General features: G+C 42.9%; 1 protein-coding gene across 1 annotated transcript in view; it reads right to left on the bottom strand.

Moving 5' to 3' along the window:
• Positions 1–23,755, bottom strand: part of LOC126199502 (uncharacterized) — an 87,025-nt gene that overhangs the window by 13,186 nt on the left and 50,084 nt on the right. Inside the window, exons 5-6 of the mRNA XM_049936425.1 lie at positions 13,516–13,794; positions 5,436–5,633 (exon numbers count right to left, since the gene is read on the bottom strand). Coding sequence (XP_049792382.1) covers positions 5,436–5,633; positions 13,516–13,794 — 477 coding nt within the window. The remainder of the gene's footprint in view (positions 1–5,435; positions 5,634–13,515; positions 13,795–23,755) is intronic.

Below are 23,755 nucleotides of genomic sequence, written 5' to 3'. Positions count from 1 at the left end.
AAGTTATACAGTGTTTTAACTGTCTCGAATTTTCTATCACTTTCGTTGTGGATGCGACGAACCACGTAAATTTCGAAACCATGTTGATAAACATGCCAAACAGCTGCAGCGATGCTAGCGCTCCAAGCGGTTACGTTTCTCCATGCAGTGAACAGAAGACGAACGCTTTATTTGATCAAATCTAAGTCGATGCGCTAAATTTTATCAAAGAAGATTTGACCAAGTCCTAACTTTGACAAAGATCCTCATCACACTATCGGATTTTATTTGGCAAAAAACTTTCTCAAAGAAAATTTGATAGTGTAATACCTGCCTTAAAGAACACCTTCGAGCGCTTCACATTGATAAGGATAAAACGGTGCAAACAGAGTTGAGGTCGTGGCTCCATCAACGAAGTCAAACATTCTACTGTGTGTTCGTCGCCAAGGTGACAATGTTAAGAAATAAATATGTAAACATGAAGAATAAAGATGTTAAATGTTAATAACGTTTTGTTTTATATGGAAAGCTTTGAGTTTTCACATAAAAAAATCGGAGGGATTACTTTTCAGCACACTATTGTATACATATTTAATAATATTTGTGTAAAACGTAGTGCATCACAGTTTGCGTATCATCTGTAACTCTGAGAGATTGTTTGGCTTTTATTTTGCTGTATTTACTGTTTTTTTATTTAATACTGTTTGTTTATGTTAGAACCATATTTGCATACTGAAAATGTTTAATAAAATTTAACCGACAGGAGGAAGATGCTGTGATATTCAAATGATGAGCTTTTCATATAATTCACACAAGGTTAACGCCGGTGGCGACACCTACAACGTGCTGACATGAGGAAAGTTACGAACCGATTTCTCATATACAAACAGCTGTTGACCGGCGTTGCCTAGTGAAACGTTGTTGTGATGCCTCGTGTAAGGAGGAGAAATGTGTACCATCACGTTTCCGACTTTGATAAAGGTCGGGTTGTAGCCTATCGCGATTGCGGTTTATCGTATCGCGACATTGCTGCTCGCGTTGGTCGAGATCCAATGACTGCTAGCAGAATATGGAATCGGTGGCTTCAGGAGGGTAATACGGAACGCCGTGCTGGATCCCAACGGCCTCGTATCACTAGCCGTCGAGATGACAGGCATCTTATCCGCATGGCTGTTATGGATCGTGCAGCTACGACTCGATCCCTGAGGCAACAGATGGGGACGTTTGCAAGACAACAACCATCTGCACGAACAGTTCTACGACGTGTGCAGCAGCATGGACTATCAGCTCGGAGACCATGGTTGCGGTTACCCGCCGGCCGCTGGTGGCCGAACGGTTCTGGCGCTACAGTCTGGAACCGCGCGACCGCTACGGTCGCAGGTTCGAATCCTGCCTCGGGCATGGATCTTTGTGTTGTCTTTAGGTTAGTTAGGTTTAAGTAGTTCTAAGTTCTAGGGGACTTATGACCTCAGCAGTTGAGTCCCATAGTGCTCAGAACCATTTGAACTTTTTTTTTTTTTTTTTTTTTTTTTTTTTTTTTTTTTTTTTGCGGTTACCCTCGACGCTGCATCACAGACAGGAGCGCCTGCGATGGTGTACTCAACGACGAACCTGGATGCACGAATGGCAAAACGACATTTTTTCGGATGAATCCAGGTTCTGTTTACAGCATCATGATGGTCTCATCCGTGTTTGGCGACATCGCGGTGGACGCACATTGGAAGCGTGTATTCGCCATCGCCATACTGGCGTATCACCTGGCGTGATGGTATGGGGTGCCACTGGTTACACGTCTCGGTCATCTCTTGTTCGCATTGACGGCGCTTTGAACAGTGGACGTTACATTTCATATGTGTTACGACCCGTGGCTCTACCCTTCATTCGGTCCCTGCGAAACCCTACATTTCAGCAGGATAATGCACGACCTCTTGCTGCGGGTCCTTTACGGGTCTTTCTGGACACAGAAAATGTTCGACTGCTGCCCTGGCCAGCACATTCTCCAGATCTTTCACTAATTGAAAACGTCTGGTCAATGGTGGCCAAGCTACTGCTTCGTCACAATACGCGTCACTACTCCTGATGAACTGTGGTATCGTGTTGAAGGTGCATGAGCAGCTGTATCTGTACACGCCATCCAAGCTCTGTTTGACTCAATGCCCAGGCGTATCAAGGCCATTTTTGCGGCCAGAGGTGGTTGTCCTGGGTACTGATTTCTCAGGATCTATTCACCCAAATTGCGTGAAAGTGTAATCACTAGGAGGCTTCTAGCCTATTCGATTCATCTGTTTCAGTCAATCGTCGCCCAGTGCTCTCCTTGAAAACCTCAAAATCTCTGGTTCTTTCAGTGCATTCAGCTCCCGACCTTAATTTCCTTCCTTTTTGCAAATCCTTCAGTTTTCATATATGGTCCATAACCAATAAATTGTGGTCAGCACATCTGCTCCTGAATAAGTTATGCAGCCGATTAGAAAAATGTCTTATAATTATATAGTCATCTTCAGGTGTCTTCCATGGATCAATTCGTCATTAATGATTCTTAAATCAAGTATTGGCGATGATTAAATTATGCTCTGTGCAAAACTCTACTAGGAGGCTTCCTATTTCATTCCTTTCTCTGGGTCCATTTTTTCTTTCTCTTGCTGTTCCTGTTATCGTATTTCCATCCTCTACCACAATTAAGTTTTCATCTCGCTTAACTATGTGAATAATTTCTTTTATTTGATCATACTACATCCCTCTTTAGGAACCACCCATTTGTCTGGCGTCTCCACAGATACACCTGCGCTGTGGTTGGAGCTATGTACAGCTACCTTTGTCGGTGAGGCGCGCAAGCCATCTCACCTCAGCAGAAGCTTCGGTTCATGGGGATGCAGGGAACATGACTTCACATAATGTTCCGTTGCTCTGCATGCTGCCATTTCGATGTTGAGTCAAAGAGCCATGCAACTGTAGGAGTAGCAGTAGCTAACACTGAGGGACAACAAACTACAGTCAGTGGGGCCAACTATCCGTCTGTGGCACAACTCATACAGGTCACTCCGATGTGATGAAGTAAACCTGACTCCCACCTCGGAATAGGGTACAGTCCAGTAACACATGGCTTCATACTCCAGCAACAAGAAGACACCACTCCCTCTTCCCTTCCCCCAGACTTGTGGTGCAGAAGTTACTATACAACTTATATGATTAGTATAAAACAGCCAACCGGTTGCAACCAGATTTATTGAAATTAGCTGTTTTATGCTTATCATATTCTTGTATGATTGCTGTTTCACAGCCATGTTTAAAATTGTATACAACGTATTTTAACTGAGCTCATTTTATAGTGTGAAGAGAGGACAGAAACAAATTTAGATGGAGATCTGCTCTCTATTTTACCTGATGAGGAGAGGAGGGTGCTCAAGCTTTTAAAATTTTGAATATTGTCTGGCTTCCAGAGTAAGCTCGTAGGCTGGAGATTTTAGTGTGCTGTGGAGCAGCTAGCTCATCGTTTTTATACCCATGATCAGCCAGACTCAGTATGCTATATTATTGTAGCTTCATTCTTCCAATGTTTTTTTTATTTTTATTGTAAATTTTAGAATTGACAGAATGAATGATTTTCGTGCATCTTTATGTACTTGGGGAGGGGGTATTTTTTACATTTTAATTGTAGCTGAAGTTTTAGTAGACTGCCTCTTATAGAACTTTGGCTGTAGCATCGTGTACCCAAATCACATTATCATCATCACACGGAAACAGACCTTCCTCTTCCGCACTGTGGTTTTCTATATTGGCCCTAGGAAAAATACAGGGTGTTTCAAAAAGGATATACGTATTTCGAATACTTATATTTATTAAACGTTAACACATACGAATATGAAACTTTACACACTTATTTACGAACCTCTCAAGTTCAGGTTACAGATGTTCAATGTGTTCTCCATCAGCGGCACGAACAATATTACATCGATACTCACATTTCTCCCGTACTAGGGCAAGCATGTCCTTCGTCACTGATGTTATGGCAGTACGGATCTGGTTCCTCAACTTTCAGGTTCTGTGGGAGTGGTGGTACATAAACGTTGTCTTTAATGAAAACCCAAACGAAGGAGTCAGAGGGTGTCAAATCCGGTGACCGTGGAGCCAGCTCCTTGACGACCAATCCAACGCTTCGGTAGACAATCATTTATCAATCAATCTGTGTGTGTGTGTGTGTGTGTGTGTGAGAGAGAGAGAGAGAGAGAGAGAGAGAGAGAGAGAGAGAGAGAGAGAGTGTGTGTGTGTGTGTGTGTGTATGTGTGTATCAGCTCTGGGGCTACATGCCGATTGGTTGTCTCATTTTAATGATTGCTAGATCAAGTGGTCTAATTGTGCTGTCTTGCAATCTCAGAGAGTCTACAAAGCAAAACTTGACTACATCTACCACCTTGGCTTGTGACAAGGGTGTTTCAAGGTACAGTTGGGCTAGTTCCATCATCTTGGGGTGATTTCAAAGATCTTGCAAAGCGTAACCGACTAGTTCCGCTATCTTGGATTTTTCTAATTTTCTGCTAGCACAGCTGGGCTGTTTCCAACATTTTGAATTTTTTAATTTCTGTCACCGCCATCTTCGATGTTTTAGTTTTTCGTCACCGAATTCTCGGATTGCAACATCTTGTATTCTGATGTCATCGGTTTGCATCAACATGTAGGCAACCCACATGTGTAACACCAAAAAGTGGGACAGATAGTACCTTCCCATACTACTTACTTTTCTAATTCAGTTTTATACTTAAGGAAAGATTAGCAGTGGGAAGACATTTTTATTAACTGTAAGACAGAAGAAAGGTACAGCAATAACACAAGATAGTAACCTTACACTATAAAGGCATCGTATTTCTCATAGCTTTAGTAGAACAAACGTACTAAATTGGAGAGATCTTTAGGACAGTGTATCAGTGGCACTTCATGTTTCCGTAAGACGCAACATAAATATAAGTACCAGTAAATCTGGGATGTTAGCTTCGCAGACACTGAAATTAATCTGGCGGCTGCTTGGGTTTACCAAAAATTTTGTTTTTCACTTGTAGCAACTGAAGCTGTGCTATTACTTCCCTCCTAAACACAATCTCAGATACATGTCCTGTACTGTGAGTGGCTGACAAGATCATATGCCCTGTAATGTGATTGGCTAACACAAGGAAATTGAGCAACCACCATGATGATTGCATTGTTTGCGAAACCGACATGCCATATTTGGTGGTTTTTGTATTTATATATCTTTATTTGGAAAAGAGGTAGTTTCACTGATACACCGCATTAAAGATCTTTCCAAAGCGGGTCACCTTGGTAAAGATTGTTGTGCTTAAAAATCAGAATAAGTGACGTCGGTCTCTACAGCCTTTTAATCTCATTATAACTAAATTTAATGTACATAAAAGAGAATAGGAAATAATTTTATTTCCAAGAATACTGACGTAACTCCTAAAACTCACATGGACACCGCGGTATTTGACGAGTTCCTTTACTCTGTCGACGACATAGAAGTTGTCATCAGCGTCGTAGTGGCCCACGTCTCCAGTGTGGATCCAGCCCTCCTTGTCCACAAACTCCGGTATTACGGCCAGCCCTTTGAAGCACAGCTCACCGTCCACCCCTGGACCGAGACACTTTGCGGTCTGCAAGTCCAGTACCTGCAGACAGATCAGTCACAAATTTTACGGACACAGCGTCTACGTTGTCAACTAACCCCGTACACTGAATCCAGAACGTATAGGGTGCTTCGCAATATTTTGACGATTTCACATTGAATAAAACACAAACTAATCGAGAAACAATGTTGAACATTTTCTACAAGGTGCAACATTTATTGCAGCATCCAAGAAGAAATTTTGGGAAGACTTTGGAAACAGGTTGGAGACTATGGGTCAAGCTGCTGGAAAACCATTCTGGAGTGTAATTAGCAGTCTTCGAAAGGGAGGTAAGAAGGAAATGACAAGTATTTTGGACAGGTCAGGAAAACTGCTGGTGAATCCTGTGGATGCCTTGGGCAGATGGCGGGAATATTTTGAAGAGCTGCTCAATGTAGGTGAAAATACGATCAGTAATGTTTCAGATTTCGAGGTAGAATGGGATAGGAATGATGATGGAAATAAGATCACATTTGAGGAAGTGGAGAAAATGGTCAATAGATTGCAGTGCAATAAAGCAGCTGGGGTGGATGAAATAAAGTCGGAACTCATCAAATACAGTGGAATGTCAGGTCTTAAATGGCTACACAGGATAACTGAAATGGCCTGGGAGTCAGGACAGGTTCCATCAGACTGGACAAAAGCAGTAATCACACCAATCTTTAAACATGGAAACAGAAAAGATTGTAACAACTACAGAGGTATCTCTTTAATCAGCGTTGTGGGTAAAATCTTCTCAGGTATTGTTGAAAGGAAAGTGCGAGTATTAGTTGAGGACCAATTGGATGAAAATCAGTGTCGGTTTAGGCCTCTTAGAGGTTGTCAGGACCAGATCTTTAGCTTGCGGCAAATAATGGAGAAGTGTTATGAGTGGAACAGGGAATTGTATCTATGCTTTATAGATCTAGAAAAGGCATATGACCGGGTTCCTAGGAGGAAGTTATTGTCTGTTCTACGAGATTATGGAATAGGAGGCAAACTTTTGCAAGCAATTAAAGGTCTTTACATGGATAGTCAGGCAGCAGGTAGAGTTGACGGTAAATTGAGTTCATGGTTCAGAGTAGATTCAGGGGTAAGACAAGGCTGCAACCTGTCTCCACTGTTGTTCATATTATTTATGGGTCATATGTTGAAAACAATAGACTGGCTGGGTGAGATTAAGATATGTGAACACAAAATAAGCAGTCTTGCATATGCGGATGACTTAGTTGTGATGGCAGATTCGATTGAAAGTTTGCAAAGTAATATTTCAGAGCTAGATCAGAAATGTAAGGACTATGGTATGAATATTAGCACCTCCAAAACGAAAGTAATGTCAGTGGGAAAGAAATATAAACGGATTGAGTGCCAAATAGGAGGAACAAAGTTAGAACAGGTGGACGGTTTCAAGTACTTAGGATGCATATTCTCACAGGATGGCAACATAGTGAAAGAACTGGAAGCGAGGTGTAGCGAAGCTAATGCAGTTAGCCCTCAGCTACGATCTACTCTCTTCTGCAAGAAGGAAGTCAGTACCAAGACTAAGTTATCTGTGCACCGTTCAATCTTTCGACCAACTTTGTTGTATGGGAGCGGAAGCTGGGTGGATTCAGGTTACCTTATCAACAAGGTTGAGGTTACGGATATGAAAGTAGCTAGGATGATTGCAGGTACTAGTAGATGGGAACAATGGCAGGAGGGTGTCCACAATGAGGAAATCAAGGAAAAACTGGGAATGAACTCTATAGATGTAGCAGTCAGGGCGAACAGGCTTAGATGGTGGGGTCATGTTACACGCATGGGAGAAGCAAGGTTACCCAAGAGACTCATGGGTTCAGCAGTAGAGGGTAGGAGTCGGGGCAGACCATGGAGAAGGTACCTGGATTCGGTTAAGAATGATTTTGAAGTAACAGGTTTAACATCAGAATAGGCACCAATGTTAGCACTGAATAGGGGATCATGGAGGAATTTTATAAGGGGGCGATGCTCCAGACTGAACGCTGAAAGGCATAATCAGTCTTAAATGATGATGGTGATGATGATGATGATGCAACATTTATTAAGGTTTACTTATGAAGTACTGTATCGGACAAATGACGACCATTCGCGGCTACACAATACTCGAGGTTTTTCATCCAGTTTTTGAATACATATTTCGTAACTGCTGGAGGAATTCTGGAAATTTCATCGTCAATTCGATTTGTTAACTGTTGCAAGTTTCTCGGCTGGTCAGGGCACACTCTTGCCTTCAAACAACACCGCAAGTAAAGTCCAGCACGGTTACATAAGGCGAGCGAAGCGTGATCTCGGGAGTTCTAACCGTTTTCCTTGGGCCGGTTGACATTCGATTCGATGCACTGGTGTTCGCACGGAAGTTTCTTACGCAGTTCAATATTGTTCCACGAGCAGGAATTGGACGTCGCTGCTGAATCTTGAAATGCTTACGAAAGGCATGTTGCACGTGCGTGGTAGATTCGCCATAGTGAAAACAGTACTCCACCGCGATGGCACGATTGTGCTTCGACCAATACATGATTACTGACCTGTATGTGGGATGAAACTTATTAAGGTGCCACCGTCGCTGTATTTTGCTTTTGGCGCGCGCTATTTAAATGGTTCAAATGGCTCTGAGCACTATGGGACTCAACTGCCGAGGTCATTAGTCCCCTAGAACTTAGAACTAGTTAAACCTAACTAACCTAAGGACATCACAAACATCCATGCCCGAGGCAGGATTCGAACCTGCGACCGTAGCGGTCTTGCGGTTCCAGACTGCAGCGCCTTTAACCGCACGGCCACTTCGGCCGGCGCGCCATTGAAAATCCTCAATAATTTGTGAACCATCCTGTATGTAAAGAATGATATCTTTCGTGAAACACAGCAATCTCTTATTTCATTTGTTTACTTTGACACTCATCGCTTTTATACGCACTAACAATTCTCTGCCTAAATGAAAAATGGGTACCTTCAGCGCAATACATTACTGCATAAACTGGAAGACTCTCAAAAATGGTTGAATGTACCGATTCACTGGTCGGAGGAAGGCGGAAACTTAGCACCTTCGAGAAAACCATGCTTTGTGATGTGTTCGAAACAACCTAAAGCCCGATAATTGCTTTTCATTTTTACTTTTTAATAGTGGGTACGCCTACATTCTCAGTTTTCAGAATATGTGAAATTATTAGTAATATACAGCTGGGCATTATCTCGGCATATCTATTCTGCATTGACACAGCTGACCAGGTATATCTTTTGTACACAGAACGTACTTCAGCTCCGGCCACAAAGAAAAAAAGACAGTTAATATTCCTGAAAATATCGAATTTGAATCGAACAGCTTAACTGAAAACAACATGAACAATTTCTCCAGTTACTAAATATAACACAGTTTCTGATCTGTGAGTACGAATTTAGCATATTAACTTCTTTTTCTTATGCGCGTTGTGTGTATAAGACCAGAACAGTATAAAATACAGTGTCTCATTCCATACGTATTGGTGATTGCGATACTATCACGCGATGTCTACGCGAAGTTATATATGTGGAGAAGTTTAGACTGTACTTTGCTAGATTACTATATCTATGCAAACTAGTTGACTTACGATGAAATTCAACCAGTAGTATTCACTTCTGGTCACGTTATAAAAAGATTGTGTCACAAACCAAAAATATGTCAAACCTAATGTAAACACAGGCTGATGCCATCCTTTGTAAACTTAATACACAAGAATAATTGTAATAACGGTACAGCGCAATGTAAAGACATAGGGCTCATGTCTGTGTCGAAAGTTATACTGTAATGTAACAGAAATAATTACAGTATTGTTATCGATGTATATTGTATGAAATGTTAATACGAAAACGGTCATATTTCGACTTACTAACTATATCAGAGACATTGTCATTATAAGTAAAGCTAAAGCCCATAACCAGTTTTATCTGTGTTGCGACGCAATAAAGTGATCTTAAAAGTGTTTTGTGTATTTCGACTACGTTATTTTGAGATGACCATGTCGCAAATTGTCGGACAACAGGTGATATTTTTAGTGGGGGAACTGGATCAAAGCTTACGCACCTCAACCCTTCTTCGACAGTCAGCAAGTTAAGTAACTGAAATGTAGCCACTAAAGTTGTTTTTGTTATAACTTCTTTGTGATAGCGAACATAATATTTTAGATACTGTACCTACATCTACATCAGATGACAACTCTTCAATTCACAGTTAAATGACTGGCAGAGAGTTCATCGAACCACCTTCGAAATATTTCTCTACCGTTCCTCTCTCGAAGAGCACGTGGGAGAAACGAACACTTTAATCTTTCCGAACGAGCTCTGATTTCTCTTCTTAAAATGATCATTACTCCCTATTTACGTGGGCGCCAACAAAATATTTACGCATTCGGAGGAGAAAGTTGTTGATTGAAATTTCGCAGACAGATCCTGCAGCAACGAAAAACGCCTTTGCTTCAATGACTCGCGTATTATAACAGTGACACTTTCTTCCCTATTTCGCTATAATACGAAACGAGCGGGCCCTCTTTGAATTTTTCCGATGTCCGTCGTCAAACATATCTGGTGCGAATCCTACACTGTGCAGCAATAATCCAGAAGAGGACGGCAAACGTAGTGTGGGTAGAGTCTTTTGCAGACCTGTTCCATCTTCTAACTGTTCTCGCAATAAGTCACAGACTTTGGTTAGATTATCTATATGATAGTTCCAATGTAAGTTATTCGTAATTGTAATCCCTAAGTATTTTGTTGAATTCGTGGTCTTCAGTTTTGTGTAACCGAAATTTAGCGGATTCCTTTGAACACTCATGTGGATAACTTAACACTTTCTGTTGTTTAGAGTTAATTGCAACTTTTCTCACCATACAGATATCTTGTCTAAATCATTTTGAAATTGGTTCTGATCATCTGATGAGGGCTGCTCAGATTGTCTCCCAAATTTTTATTATAGATTAGGGACAGCACATGACCCATAAAATTTTCTTGGGGAGCCCCAGACAACAATTTTGTTTGATTCGATGACTTTCCGTCGTCAGTTACATCGAATTATGACCTTCCTGAGAAGAAAACACGAATCTAGTCGCACAAATTAGACGATACTCTGTAAGCACGCATTCTGATGAGAAGTCGCTTATGAGGAACGGTGCCAAAAAGCCTTCTGGGGCTCTAGAAATGTGGAATTGAGATCCTCTGTCGATAGCATTACGACATGAGTAAAGAGCTAGTTGTGTTTCACAAGAACGATACTTTCTGGACCCATGCTGACTATTTGTCAATAAATAGTTTTTTTTATTCATAATGTTCGTACAGAATATATGTTTCAAAATCCTACTGGAAATAGGCGTTAATGATGTGGGTCTATAATACAGCGGATTACTGCCATGTCCTTTCTTGAGTATTGATGTGACCTGTGCAATTTTCCAGTTTTTAGGTACGGATCTTTCGACGAGCGAGTGGTTGTAAATAATTGCTATGTATGTAGCTACTTTACCAGCACACTCTGAAAGGGATCTAATTGGTATACAATACGGACCGGAGACTTGATTTTATTAAATGATATACGCTTGCTTTATTATTCTTAGCAGCATTATTGTTATTATTATTGCTATTAACACTTCCGCAAGCGTTGTGCAGTTGTTTCCTCATTCTTCTGTTCCGGATCTTTGTATTTATTCTGTGAAACTACGAATATGTTATTCGGCGATAGTCACCATAGAGTAAATATCTCTGAAGTGAGCATTGCGTTGTGCGCGTGTTGTCAACATTAAACCAGGATTGTCACGTGTTTTCGGGACTTCGCTGTGCGTGTGTGCTTTCTGCAGCGTTTGAAGTTTATAATATCAAGAGTTTTTGTTGTGTTTCACCGTTTGTTGATAGTGTAATAGCGATGGTGAATTACTGTTTTTGCTTCGGATGCAAAGAAAAATATGTGAAAGGAGGGATAGTAACTTTTCATTGGTACATACCATGTAGCTCTAATTATAGTTATCGTATTATTAAGAGACACTGTATATGTTTAAAAATTTCGAGACGCGTTATAATTAAGGTTTGATTCTGTAGACCTATTTTCCTACGATTTTATGCCTATATAATAGATATTACGGCTCGTACAAAACCTTACAAACAATCGCTTCCTCTCGTAAATTTGCTAGTGGAACAGGAAAGAGAATGGTTAGTTGTTTCAGCAAATACTATCCTCCATGCATTTATCAGTGACTTGTCGATTGTGTATGTAGATCACGCAGTCTACTATTTATTTAACAAACTGGGATCAAGTACGTAAAATGCGTTAAATAAATACTTTTAAGTGTCATCAGTAAGAAAAATTGTGCTTTAGGTCGCAATAACGAGAAAGAAAGGACGGAGTAGCAGGGATATAATCGCTAATGTGTGGCAAATTCGGTGTTTTTGGGACACTTGCAAAAGTACTAGTGTAATGTCAAGTCGTTTTGCAAGACTATCATTGCAAAAATGTACGTCAGGCTCTGTAATAAAGTGCCGTATCATCCCGAAAACTACCAAAAATCGAGTGCATCTGAACTGTGACACCCGTCGCAAGAAGCAGGATGTAATATCACTTGCCCTTAAAAGATACGTAGCTGGTTTATTCCCGGTATCAAATGGATACTGTTAAAATGTCTGCGCAACATATATAAATAATCCACGCCACGTTCGAAAAGAATCCGTCTATACTGGGGATGTAGTGACATTCTAAATGTACAGGACGCTATACGGACAAACACACGACGTCTCGAGATCACGCGACTAGGCCGGCAATGTATGTTGACAACACAAAATCTGCTCTGCGCATGTGAATGCTCACTCCAGAGATATTTACTCTATGCTAGTCACACGATTACGATACTACTGCACCCGGTAATGAGGGCTCTTTAATTGGCTTACCGTGAATTTTTATCGCTGTAACACTTGATAGTATATGCACAACCGCCCTGAAATCATTCACGCAGACTATTGTGGCCGAGCGGTTCTAGGTGCTTCAGTCTGGAACCGTGCTGCTGCTACGGTCGCAGTTTCGAATCCTGCCTCGGGCGTGGATGTGTGTGATGTCCTTAGGTTGGTTAGGTTTAAGCAGTTTTAAGTCTAGGGGACTGATGACCTCAGATGTTAAGTCCCATAGTGCTCAGAGCCATTTGAACCATTTTGAAATCATTCACTACGCGTTGCGTATTTCTTAGTCACCACTGTAGCTGCTTACTGTAATATCATCACGTGTTTCCGATCACGGCCAACGGAGGCCAAGCGTGGTAATATCGTGGTTGGATAGTACTCTATACGTTTGCTACTTCCAAATAAACGAGGCGAATGCGGACTACCAATAGAACATCGTATGAACTCCAAACAGTCCTTTTACATATCGGGAACATGTTTTCCCATGCGACAGTTTCACATGTATTACAATATAAAATCTGGCAAGACTAGGGCTCGAACCCAAACCCTTGGTACGACAAACTAATGCTCTACCAGCTTCCCCATTTTGTTTCTCCATTTTGTTGGTCATTGTTCTCGTCATTTGGTCTGGACGGTCGTCACGTCACATCCCTTCAAGTTCATAGTTGAATACATAATTCCGTTTATATGCAGCCATCCCCCTGACCGAACACGCTGAGCTACGGTCCGGGAACCATACGGGAGCTCTCCACGACAGACGTTCACAGTTATGCTTCTTCTGTACTCTGCAGATCACTTGTTACCTATTAACTTACCTTTTACGCACATTATCCTGGACGACAGCACATTGCACAAACTACATCGGAGTTTTGTTCGCTAATGTCTCGATCTATAACGTTTGGTAACGATCTGACGTCTGACATCTGGAGGTCTGGGTGTAAGTAATGTTAAGCGACGTCCTGAGAACGGTGGCGACTGAGCGCTGTACCTTGGCTTGCAGCCCGGCATTGATTCGACCCACGGAGCCAGGTGGCGGCGCGTGGGCTCTGAGGAGCACGTTGCACAGCGGGAAGGCCTCCGTCTGGCCGTACCACTGCGTCATCGGGCGGCCCGTGCGCGCCTCCACCCACGCCTGCGTCTCCGCGTTCAGAGCGGCGCCTCCTGTCACGCTCACACGCACGTGCTGCATCGCCGAGCGCAGTCGGCCCTCTGGAGAATGGCGAGCCAGCGATACCCACTGGTTCGGTGGCATGAAGATGACGGTGGGCTGCGAAAAGACACGCGTCACCTGTATCCCTCCTGTGACTCGCCACACTGCATTACTAGCCGAAGTGTAGCCAAACTAAGAACAGAACACACTTGCTGAACAGGGCATCAGAACCTGTACTCTACGAGATTAAGTTTAGTCGCAAGATATTTTGCTCATAACAGTGTGTAAAATGTGTAATTCTAAAAGTTATGTAACTTAATGATACACATTAAAAGAAAATTAAAAAACAGAAATTGTTTAATAGAGACAACAAAAACGCCAAGCGGATACGTTACCCTATCAGTAGAAATGGAAAAAAGACGAAGTACCATTTTATTACGAATAAAAGAAATTTATGAGAACTTGACTAAAAGAAGGCGTTATAGCTCTCCCTCTCTGACTGAGAAGCAGAGTTAGGTCAATAAACAAATTATTCGAATATGAAGATATGTAGACTCATACTCTGCTACAGGGGTAACAGGCTCGCAGTTTCTAATTTGCAACCTCGTGAATATTTATTATTACATGTGCGCCAGTTTTATTCACATTTGGATATCGGACTTCGTAGTGAAATAATCCTCTCCACCCCTCCCCCCACGCCCCCACCCAACCCACCGTGAACCATGGACCTTGTCGTTGCCGGTTGGAGTGGCCGTGCGGTTCTAGGCGCTACAGTCTGGAACCGAGCGACCGCTACAGTCGCAGGTTCGAATCGTACCTCGGGAATGGATGTGTGTGATGTCCTTAGGTTAGTTAGGTTCAATTAGTTGTAAGTTCTAGGCGACTGATGACCTCAGAAGTTAAATCGCATAGTGCTCAGAGCCATTTGAACCATTTTGAACCTTGCCGTTGGTGGGGACGCATGCGTGCCTCAGCGATACAGATGGCCGTACCGTAGGTTCAACCACAACGGAGGTGTATCTGTTGAGAGGCCAGACAAACGTGTGGTTCCTGAAGAGGGGCAGTAACCTTTTCAGCTGATCTGGCCCTGTAACGCTAACCAAAACGGCTTTGCTGTGCTGGTACTGCAAACGGCTGAAAGCAAAGGGAAGCTACAGCCGTAATTTTTCCCGGGGGCATGCAGCTTTACTGTATGGTTAAATGATGATGGCGGCCTCTTGGGTAAAATATTCATGAGGTAAAATAGTCCCCCATTCTGATCTCCGGGCGGGGACTACTCAGGAGGACGTCGTTATCAGGAGAAAGAAAACTGGCGTTCTACGGATCGGAGCGTGGAATGTCAGATCCCAAAATCGGGCAGGTAGGCTAGAAAATTTAAAAAGGGAAATGGATAGGTTAAAGTTAGATATAGTGGGAATTAGTGAAGTTCGGTGGCAGGAGGAACAAGACTTTTGGCCAGGTGAATACAGGGTTATAAATACAAAATCAAATAGGGACAGCTCTAACACGGGCTGATGAGAGGCGAGTCCCTTGTGAAAGTGATCTTCCGCTGGGCTGAAAGCCCAGATACGCTACTCCGGCGGACGTTGTAGTGACAAAGAGTGGAGCATAAAAAAAGCTGCTCCGGGCGTTACACCAACTTGGCCAATTGTATGGCAGTTTGCAAAGTGTAGGACGCTGAGGTAGCAGTACTACAGTACGTGGTACGGAATGTCGTAACTAGCGGCCAACTTATGCGACAGTCGTGGCTCTCTCGACCCAATGCCGTAACAGTATCATGAGGTGTCTACATTTCTCTTCTGCTTGCCGGCAGCTGTGGCCGAGCGGTTCTAGGCTCTTCAGTTCGGAACCGTGCTGCTGCTACGGTCGGAGTTTCGAATCCTGCCTCGGGCAGGGATGTGTGCTATGTCCATAGGTTGGTTAGGTTTAAGTAGTTCTAAGTCTAGGGGACTGATGACCTCAGATGGTAAGTCATAGTGATTAGAGCCATTTGAACCATCTCATCTGCTTATTTTCCCTGAGGGCATTTCGGGTCACTACGCACGGACAAATGAAACCAAAACATTCGTGACACCTTTCTTTTATTGCAAAGACAGGGATCTATTGCGTATTTCTATTAGGAACCAGGTCACTCTGTAATCAGGAGGAAAACACTGGCAGTTACCACTGTCCCAGAGACGCATTTAAACTGCACCACTCACTGAACCATCGTTCAACTACTTATGAGAGTGGTACAATAACTAAAGCAACTCATTTCTTTCTGAAACCAGGTTGGTTATATTCGGGATTCCAATACATCTTATTATTCCCCACTTCCTTGGCTACAAATCCATATTTTTCAACGTAATCTCCGTTCAATAAAAAGTCCTTTCGTCTGGAAGGACCTGTAAACCCGCTTGGTACCACCTTCTGGGCGGTGTCAGAGCCAACGCCTTGCTGCATCGATAACCTCCCCATCAACCACGTACTGCTTCCAGTGGCGTGGATTCTTCAATGGGGCAAACAGATGGAAGTCGAAAGGTTCGAAATCCAGGCTGTAGGTTGGACGAGGAAGAACCGTCCAGTGAAATTTAGTGAGCTCCTCTCAGGTGCGCAGACTTGTGTGAGGCCTAGTGCTATAATGCAGAAGAAGAAATTCGTTTGCATTTCTGTGGCGACGAACACACTGAAGTCGTTTCTCCAATTTCATGATGTAGCACAATACACTTCGGAGTTGATCGTTGCACCATGAAGGAGGAATTAAAAGAAAATAACCTCTTCAGAGTCTCAGAAGGCCGTCGCCATGACGTTACCAGCTGAGGGTGTGGTGCCACTCCATGGATTGCCGTTTTGTTTCTGGTGCGAAGTAATGAAGTCATGTTCCATGGGTTGTGACGATGTTAGACAAAAACCTCATGATCATCCTCATAATGCGCTAGCAATTCTACACAGATGGTCCTTAGCTGTTATTTATCGCCTTTTGCTATGTGGCAAGGAATTTGGCGGGCAGCTGGCGGGCGAGTATGTCACCACAATCAACAGAGATGTACGGCGAGGTGTTTGATTGTGATTTGTCGAGCACCACAAATGAGAGTGTCCGCACGTTCCAACACTGCAGGAGTCACAGCTGTGTGCGGCCGGCCGGCAGACGTGAGATCAGGCAGGTTTATCCGATGTTACTGCGATGACAGACACCGCTCTCAAGGACTCACCAAGCTCTTGTTCACTGCCAGGTCTCGGTAGACACTTTGCAAGCGCCTTCGAATATCTGCGATGCTCTGGTTTTCCGCCAAAACAAACTCAGTGACAGCATTCTGCTTTTAACGTACCTCCATTATGGACACCATTTTAAAGGCTACGTATAACGACCCACATATTAGAACTTCATAAAGCTGGAATACTCCGCAATGCACCACAGCAAATTCCATATTTTTCAACAGACAATGGCCGAGAAAAAAATGTGTTGCACTGTTTATTGAACACCCCTCATATTAGATTATACGTATTGTTCGTTGCAGATGTTCCAAAGTGAGAAGATACTCCAGAACGCAGAGCATGTCAGAAAAACAAGAATGCACAATAAATATGCTAATGTACCTTCCACAGATCCCAATTGAAATGGTCCTGATGGATGTGAAATAAGTTAAAAGAGTCTCAAACTTATTTTCATTTAAAACGTCGTAAATAACTTGTCACAAAACATGTAAGTTTTCAATATACTTGGGTGCATAAGACAAATCTTAGGCTATAATAGCCATGCATCATCTAACAGGAAAATCAATTTACAATTCATGTTTACAATGATCGCATAACCGCACTGGATCTGTATAGTGGCGTATTGTACTCATATTATTTGATGTTATTAGTAATATATTCACATCAGTTGGTTCTAGTAAAGGAGTAGAAGGAGCTGGACTCCAATAATCCTTTACATTCTTCTTAAGCTGATCGTTACTTCTAGTTTAACTTTTTATGGATACTAGCAAGTTACTGAAAACAAGTGTTACTGAATAATGGACAGCTTTCTGGACCAAAGTAAGTGACTGTAAATCTTTGCGAAGATTATTCTTATTTCTGATATTGATTGCGTGAAGTAAGATGTTAGTTTGAAAAAGAGATACATTCTTAATGACAAATCTGTTTTGAAAGAACATCCGCACTTGGCTTGGTGTATCCAGTGGCAGAATACTGTGCCCCAGTGTGGCTCAACAGCAAACACACACACATGATAGATAGCCAACTTAATGCAACAATGCGTATTATATCGGGCACAATCAGGCCAACTCCTACAGTGTGGCTGCCCGTTCTCAGTAACATAACCCCTCCTAACCTGCGCCGTGAACACGCTCTGGTTAGAGAATTTCAAAAAATCATGGCCAACCCTCAATTACAAATCCATGAAGATACTCACGACATCCAAGGAAACCGACTCCGGTCTAGGCATCCTCCACTAAAGACCGCACAGGCTCTGCACCAAACCAACTTTAAAATAAATGACCGATGGAAAGAGGAATGGGAGAGCAGAACAGCAGTAAACTGCCACAGTATGCCATGCATCTTTAGTAAACCAAAAGGATTTGATTGCCCTCGCAAAGTTTGGTCAACTCTTAATCGCATCAGAACCAACTGTGGGAGATGCGCCGACTCCTTACACAGATGAGGTAAACTTCCTTCGGCCGCTTGCGACTGTGGCGCTGAGAGACAGACGGTCAAACACATCGTGCAGGAATGCCCACTAAGGGCATACGAGGGTGACCCACAGGATTTCCTAATGGCGACCCAAGAGGCAATTGACTATTTATTATCTAAGCTGGACATCTGCTTGTGATTGCTCTTCTGTGAGTATAAATTTACAATTGGCGGTGTCCTTATATACAAACTGTTATTTATTGCTCTATTTATACATATGTGATGTTTTTTTAAATCGTGTTGTTTCTGTAATTTTTACTGTGATGTTATGAGCCATACGCTAAATAAATAATAAAATAAATGTATTGGGAAGCAATAGTGAGTATCCCTAGTTCCCAAATGGGTGTCTGTAGGATGTTCTTGAGGTCACAACACAAGCCATCCTTTTTAAATTTTAACTTTGCTTGATGAGTCATCCAAATATACACTATGTGATCAAAAGTATCCGGACACCTGGCTGAAAATCACTTACAAGTTCGTGGCGCCCTCCATCAGTAATGCTGGAATTCAGTATGGTGTTGGCCCACCCTTAGCCTTGATGACAGTTTCCACTCTCGCAGGCATACGTTCAATCAGGTGCTGGAAGATTTCTTGAGGAATGGCAGCCCATTTTAAACGAAGCGCTGCTCTGAGGAGAGGTATCGATGTCGTTAGGTGAGGCCTGGCACTAAGTCAACATTCCAAAACACCCCAAAGGTGTTCTATACGATTGAGGTCTGGACTCTGTGCAGGCCAGGCCATTACAAGAATGTTATTGTCGTGTAACCACTCCGCCACAGGCCGTGTATTATGAACAGGTGCTCGATCGTGTTGAAAGGTGCCATCTCCATCCCCGAATTTCTCTTCAGCAGTGGTAAGTAAGAAGGTGCTTAAAACATCAATGTAGGCCTGAGCTGTGATAGTGTCACGCAAAACAACAAGGGGTGCAATCCCCCTCCATGAAAAACACGACCACACCGTAACACTAACGCGTCCGAAGTTTTACTGTTGGCACTACACACGCTGGCAGATGACGTTCACCGGGCTTTCACCATACCCTCACCCTGCCATCGGGTCGCCATATTGTGTACCGTGATTCGTCACTCCACACAACGTTTTTTTTCCACTGTTCAATCGTCCAATGTTTATGCTCCTTCCACCAAGCGAGGCATCGTTTGGTGTTTACTGGCACGATGTGTGGCTTTTGAATAGCCGCTCGACCATGAAATCCAAGTTTTCTCATCTCCCGCCTAACTGTCATAGTACTTTCACTGGATCCGGAAGCAGTTTCGAATTCCTGTGTGATGGTCTGGATAGACGTCTGCCCATTACACATTACGACCCTCTTCAACTGTCGGCGGTCTCTCTCAGTTAACAGACGAGGTCGGCCTGTACGCTTTTGTGCTGTACGTGTCCCTTCACGGTTCCACTTCACTATCACGTCGGAAACAGTGGACCTAGGATGTTTAGAAGTGATGAAATCTTGCGTAAAGACTTATGACACAAGTTGACCCCCAATCAACTGACCACGTTCGTAGACCTTGAGCCCCGCGGAGCGCCCCATTCTGCTTTCTCACGATGAATAATGACTACCGAGGTCGCTGATATGGAGTACCCGGCAGTAGATGGCAGCACAATGCGCCTAGTATGAAAAACGTATGTTTTTGGGGTTGTCGGGCTACTTTTGATCACTAGTTTACACACATTTATATGCCGTATGACATTATGGAATGAAATTAAGCGCAATACACTAGCTTTTATTTTAGTTTTATATCATCTATGTCTAATAACGTTCGCATTGCAAATAGAGAACTGTTCAGGTGCTTCAGCAATTCTTTTATATGCCCCTGTCAGTTGAAATTATTATCAAGCTGTGATCCAAAAAATTTGACACTGTCAACTTCTTCTATCTGTTTGTCTGCAAATTTTAGACGTATACTCGAGGGAAACCTCCTACGTGTTCTAAACAGCATTTGTGTGTTCTTTCAGACTTTGGTGACAAAGAATTGGCAAGGAAACTTTCATTAACCGACCTTTCAAAGACTATACTTGATTTGCTATTTGTTACAATGAGGGTATCACTTGCAAAAAAAGAATAATGGCGTCTGGTTGGTTGATCTGGAGGAGGGAATCAAACAGAGAGGTCATCGGTCCCATTGGATTAGGGGAGGACGGCGAAGGAAGTCGGTCTGCCATTTCTAAGGAAGCATCCCAGCATTTGCCTGAAGCGATTTTGGGAAATCATGGAAAATCTAAATCAGGATGGCCGGACGCGGGTTTGAACCGTCGTCCTCCCGAATGCGAACCCAGTGTAGGCATATGGCAAACTTACTTACGAAAGGCCATCGATATCTAAAAGAAAAAGTAAGTGCTGTAAGATGTAATCTAGTGGGACACGACACGTAATTAGTTCCCAGTGAGGTGGTGCCCTGATAGCTTAACACTTGTCTCTTTTCTAATGATACCCTTTGCTTCCTGTGAAAGATATAAAATTTTAACCATTTTGTAGGATTTTCTGCTACACCGTAATATTCTCATTTACTTTAAAGCACAGCCTATAATTTACGTCGAATGAATTAATTACTTTGTCGCTGTATGTGTAGATAGCCTTCTCAATATTTGAACACTTTAGAAATCCTGAGACTTTAACAATATTTTGTTTAATTGCGTAGGCTTCCGCGGCCAGAGTCAGTCGACATAAAAGTTTTCTGGGTTTGGTACCGCGTCATAATGTAAAAACTACTGCTGCTATAGAAAAGCCAACGTTTCGGTCACGATTGCAGCGGCCTTCTTCTGAACCCAGAAGAAGGCCGCTGCAATCGTGGCCGAAACGTTGGCTTTTCTATAGCAGCAGTAGTTTTTACATTATGACGCGGTACCAAACCCAGAAAACTTTTATGTCGAATATTTTGTTTGTTGTCACATGGTTAAAAATTTTCTTAAAAAGTTTCGAGAATGCTGGAAAACCAAAAGTGGTCGGAAATTTTCTTTATCTATTACGCTGTTGTATTAGCGAGTTGTGTCCTGCATCAGGGAAAGACTCACTAGATGCTTCCAGGAGGTAAGAAGCTATGGCCTGTGAACGCTTCCGAAACTGCGTCTTTCCAGCGAAAGACATGTGACGAAGTGTCTTTCATCGGACTTCAAATATGGTTTCCACATTGGCACAAGGGGATTCCTTGTATGGGGCACACATCATGTACCTCTCCCAGTATGCCTTCCTTTACTTAATCCTTGCAATAAGCTACTTGTGTTATACTGAATGCACAAGCATAACGCAGAACTTTGGCTGTATTATGGTTCTCCCTAAAGTTGTTACAGTGAAGATGTAAACCTAGTGCGACCAGCAGCATCCCTTCTTTCGTATCACTACTAAGCCAGACAGATGTGTGGGCAAAATCTTTTTAATACTTTTACTTTACTATTTCCTTTAATTTTATCCGCCAGGTTAGCCGAGAGCGCTGGACTAGGGCAGGCGCACCGGCCTCCGGATCGAGACCACCCGGAGGATTAACGACGGAGGCCAGTGTACTGGCCAGCCTCGATGTGGGTTTTAGGCGGTTTTCCACATCCCACTAGGTGAATACTGGGCTGAACCCCACGTTCCGCTTCATTTACACAGCTCGCAGGCACCTGAACACATTTTCACTATTCCATGGATTACACTAATCGCAGACAGTTGAGGTACACTAATTCCATCCTGGGGGAGGGGGGGTATGGGATGGCAGCAGGAAGAGCATCCTGCTACCACTTAAACTAACCACTAAACTTGCCAAATCCGATTAACCCAGCTGACCCTGCATAGCTGCAGGAAAAAGCAACTATTTCCTTTAATTTAAGGAATATTTCGACTCGTGGTTACTGTAATTTTATACCGCTGAAGACAGAACACAAGCTCTGAAAGTACTAAGTTGAGAAAAGAACTCTGCTTTGTCGGTTTAAAAAGAACTGTGACGGTATTCGTCTCAATCAGTTTAGGAAAATCACAATAAACATAAATCAGCGAGGCTGGACACAAATTTGTGCACTATCTGTACCCATCTCCTGTCGTAAGTGATACGTTTCACCAATCAATAAAGGTGAGCACCTGTGTGTGTGTGTGTGTGTGTGTGTGTGTGTGTGTGTGAATGCTCACGTGCTCTCGCGCGTCTGTGTGTGTGTGTGTGTGTGTGTGTGTGTGTGTGTGTGTGTGTGTAATGGAGAGGGGACGGGGAGGGGGGGGGGAGGAGGGAGAGATAGATTGCGCTCGCACGTAAACACATCCTAAGGTTTTATCAACTGTCTGAGTGGCTGGCTCTAGCGAGTATTTTGTATTTATTGTTGTAACGACATCTGAGGAAGACGATTAGTTCAGTTGGCCAAATATTGAGCGCAGAAATAAACAAGCCGACTTGTGTGGACACCGGGAAGGATACTTCAGTTTTTAAATGTTCCTAGCAGTGTTTATAGTGCGACGCGGAATGCAGAGAGAAGTGGCGAAGGGTTCTCAGAGTAGACCCTTGACCTCTTGCGTTTTCTTTATCATCCCGACTTGTGTCTGAGAACATCGTCAGGTCGTCGCTGAACTGGATTGTAAATGTTGAAATTTGAGTTTCACAATTATTGTCTCATCTTTAACTGATTTCAAGGTGTTTTCTTGTTATCTACACAAGCGATAGAGTTTATCACATGCAGTGTAGGTATAACTTATTTTTAGTGTGACGGTCTGGTCTTCAGCCTGCTCAATCTGGAGAAGCCCCTGGACTGACAGCAGTAGAATGATTTTGGTAGAGTACATCAGCCAACCGTTTTACGTGAAGTCTCCACTTCTAGAAATGTTTCATGGTTTTATGATTCAGGCCTTAGAGATGTTCAGCAGTTCTCATAGACCTTCATTCAGTTTTCTACATTTTCTCTGTTAGAACCCATGTGCCAACGGCCTTGCCGCAATGGTAACACGGGTTTCCGTCACATCACCGAGGCCCAAGTACTGTCGGGCTGGGCTAGCACTTGGGTGTGTGACCGTCCAGTCTGCCGAGCGCTGTTGGCAAGCGGGGAGCACTCAGCGCTTGTGAGGCAAATTGGGGAGCTATTTGATTGACATGTCCCCCCATATCCGTTTCCAGTGATACCTGTGATTTGAGGATGATACGGCGGTCGGTCGATACCGTTGGGCCTTCAAGAGCCGTCCGGACGGAGTTTAGTTTTAGTAAGAACCGTTGTGTCAGCTGCATACATGCCACCTGAAATTGTCATTGTTATATATAATTTTAGCCTCATTTGTTCCCACCCTTTGTTTTTTAATGTTCCACTTACTGTACAGCCCGCTCTGTTATATTTGTCAATTTTTTTGTTTCATATCAACTTCCTGATAGGAAGAGATAGTTTAATAAAGGAAGATAGTCTTAGTAACCTGTTTAATATGTTTTTTATTAACATATGATTTCTAAAG

The sequence above is a fragment of the Schistocerca nitens genome, chromosome 8 (assembly GCF_023898315.1).
Source record: "Schistocerca nitens isolate TAMUIC-IGC-003100 chromosome 8, iqSchNite1.1, whole genome shotgun sequence".
NCBI lineage: Eukaryota > Metazoa > Arthropoda > Insecta > Orthoptera > Acrididae > Schistocerca > Schistocerca nitens.
This window is presented reverse-complemented; position numbering and strand designations above follow the sequence as displayed.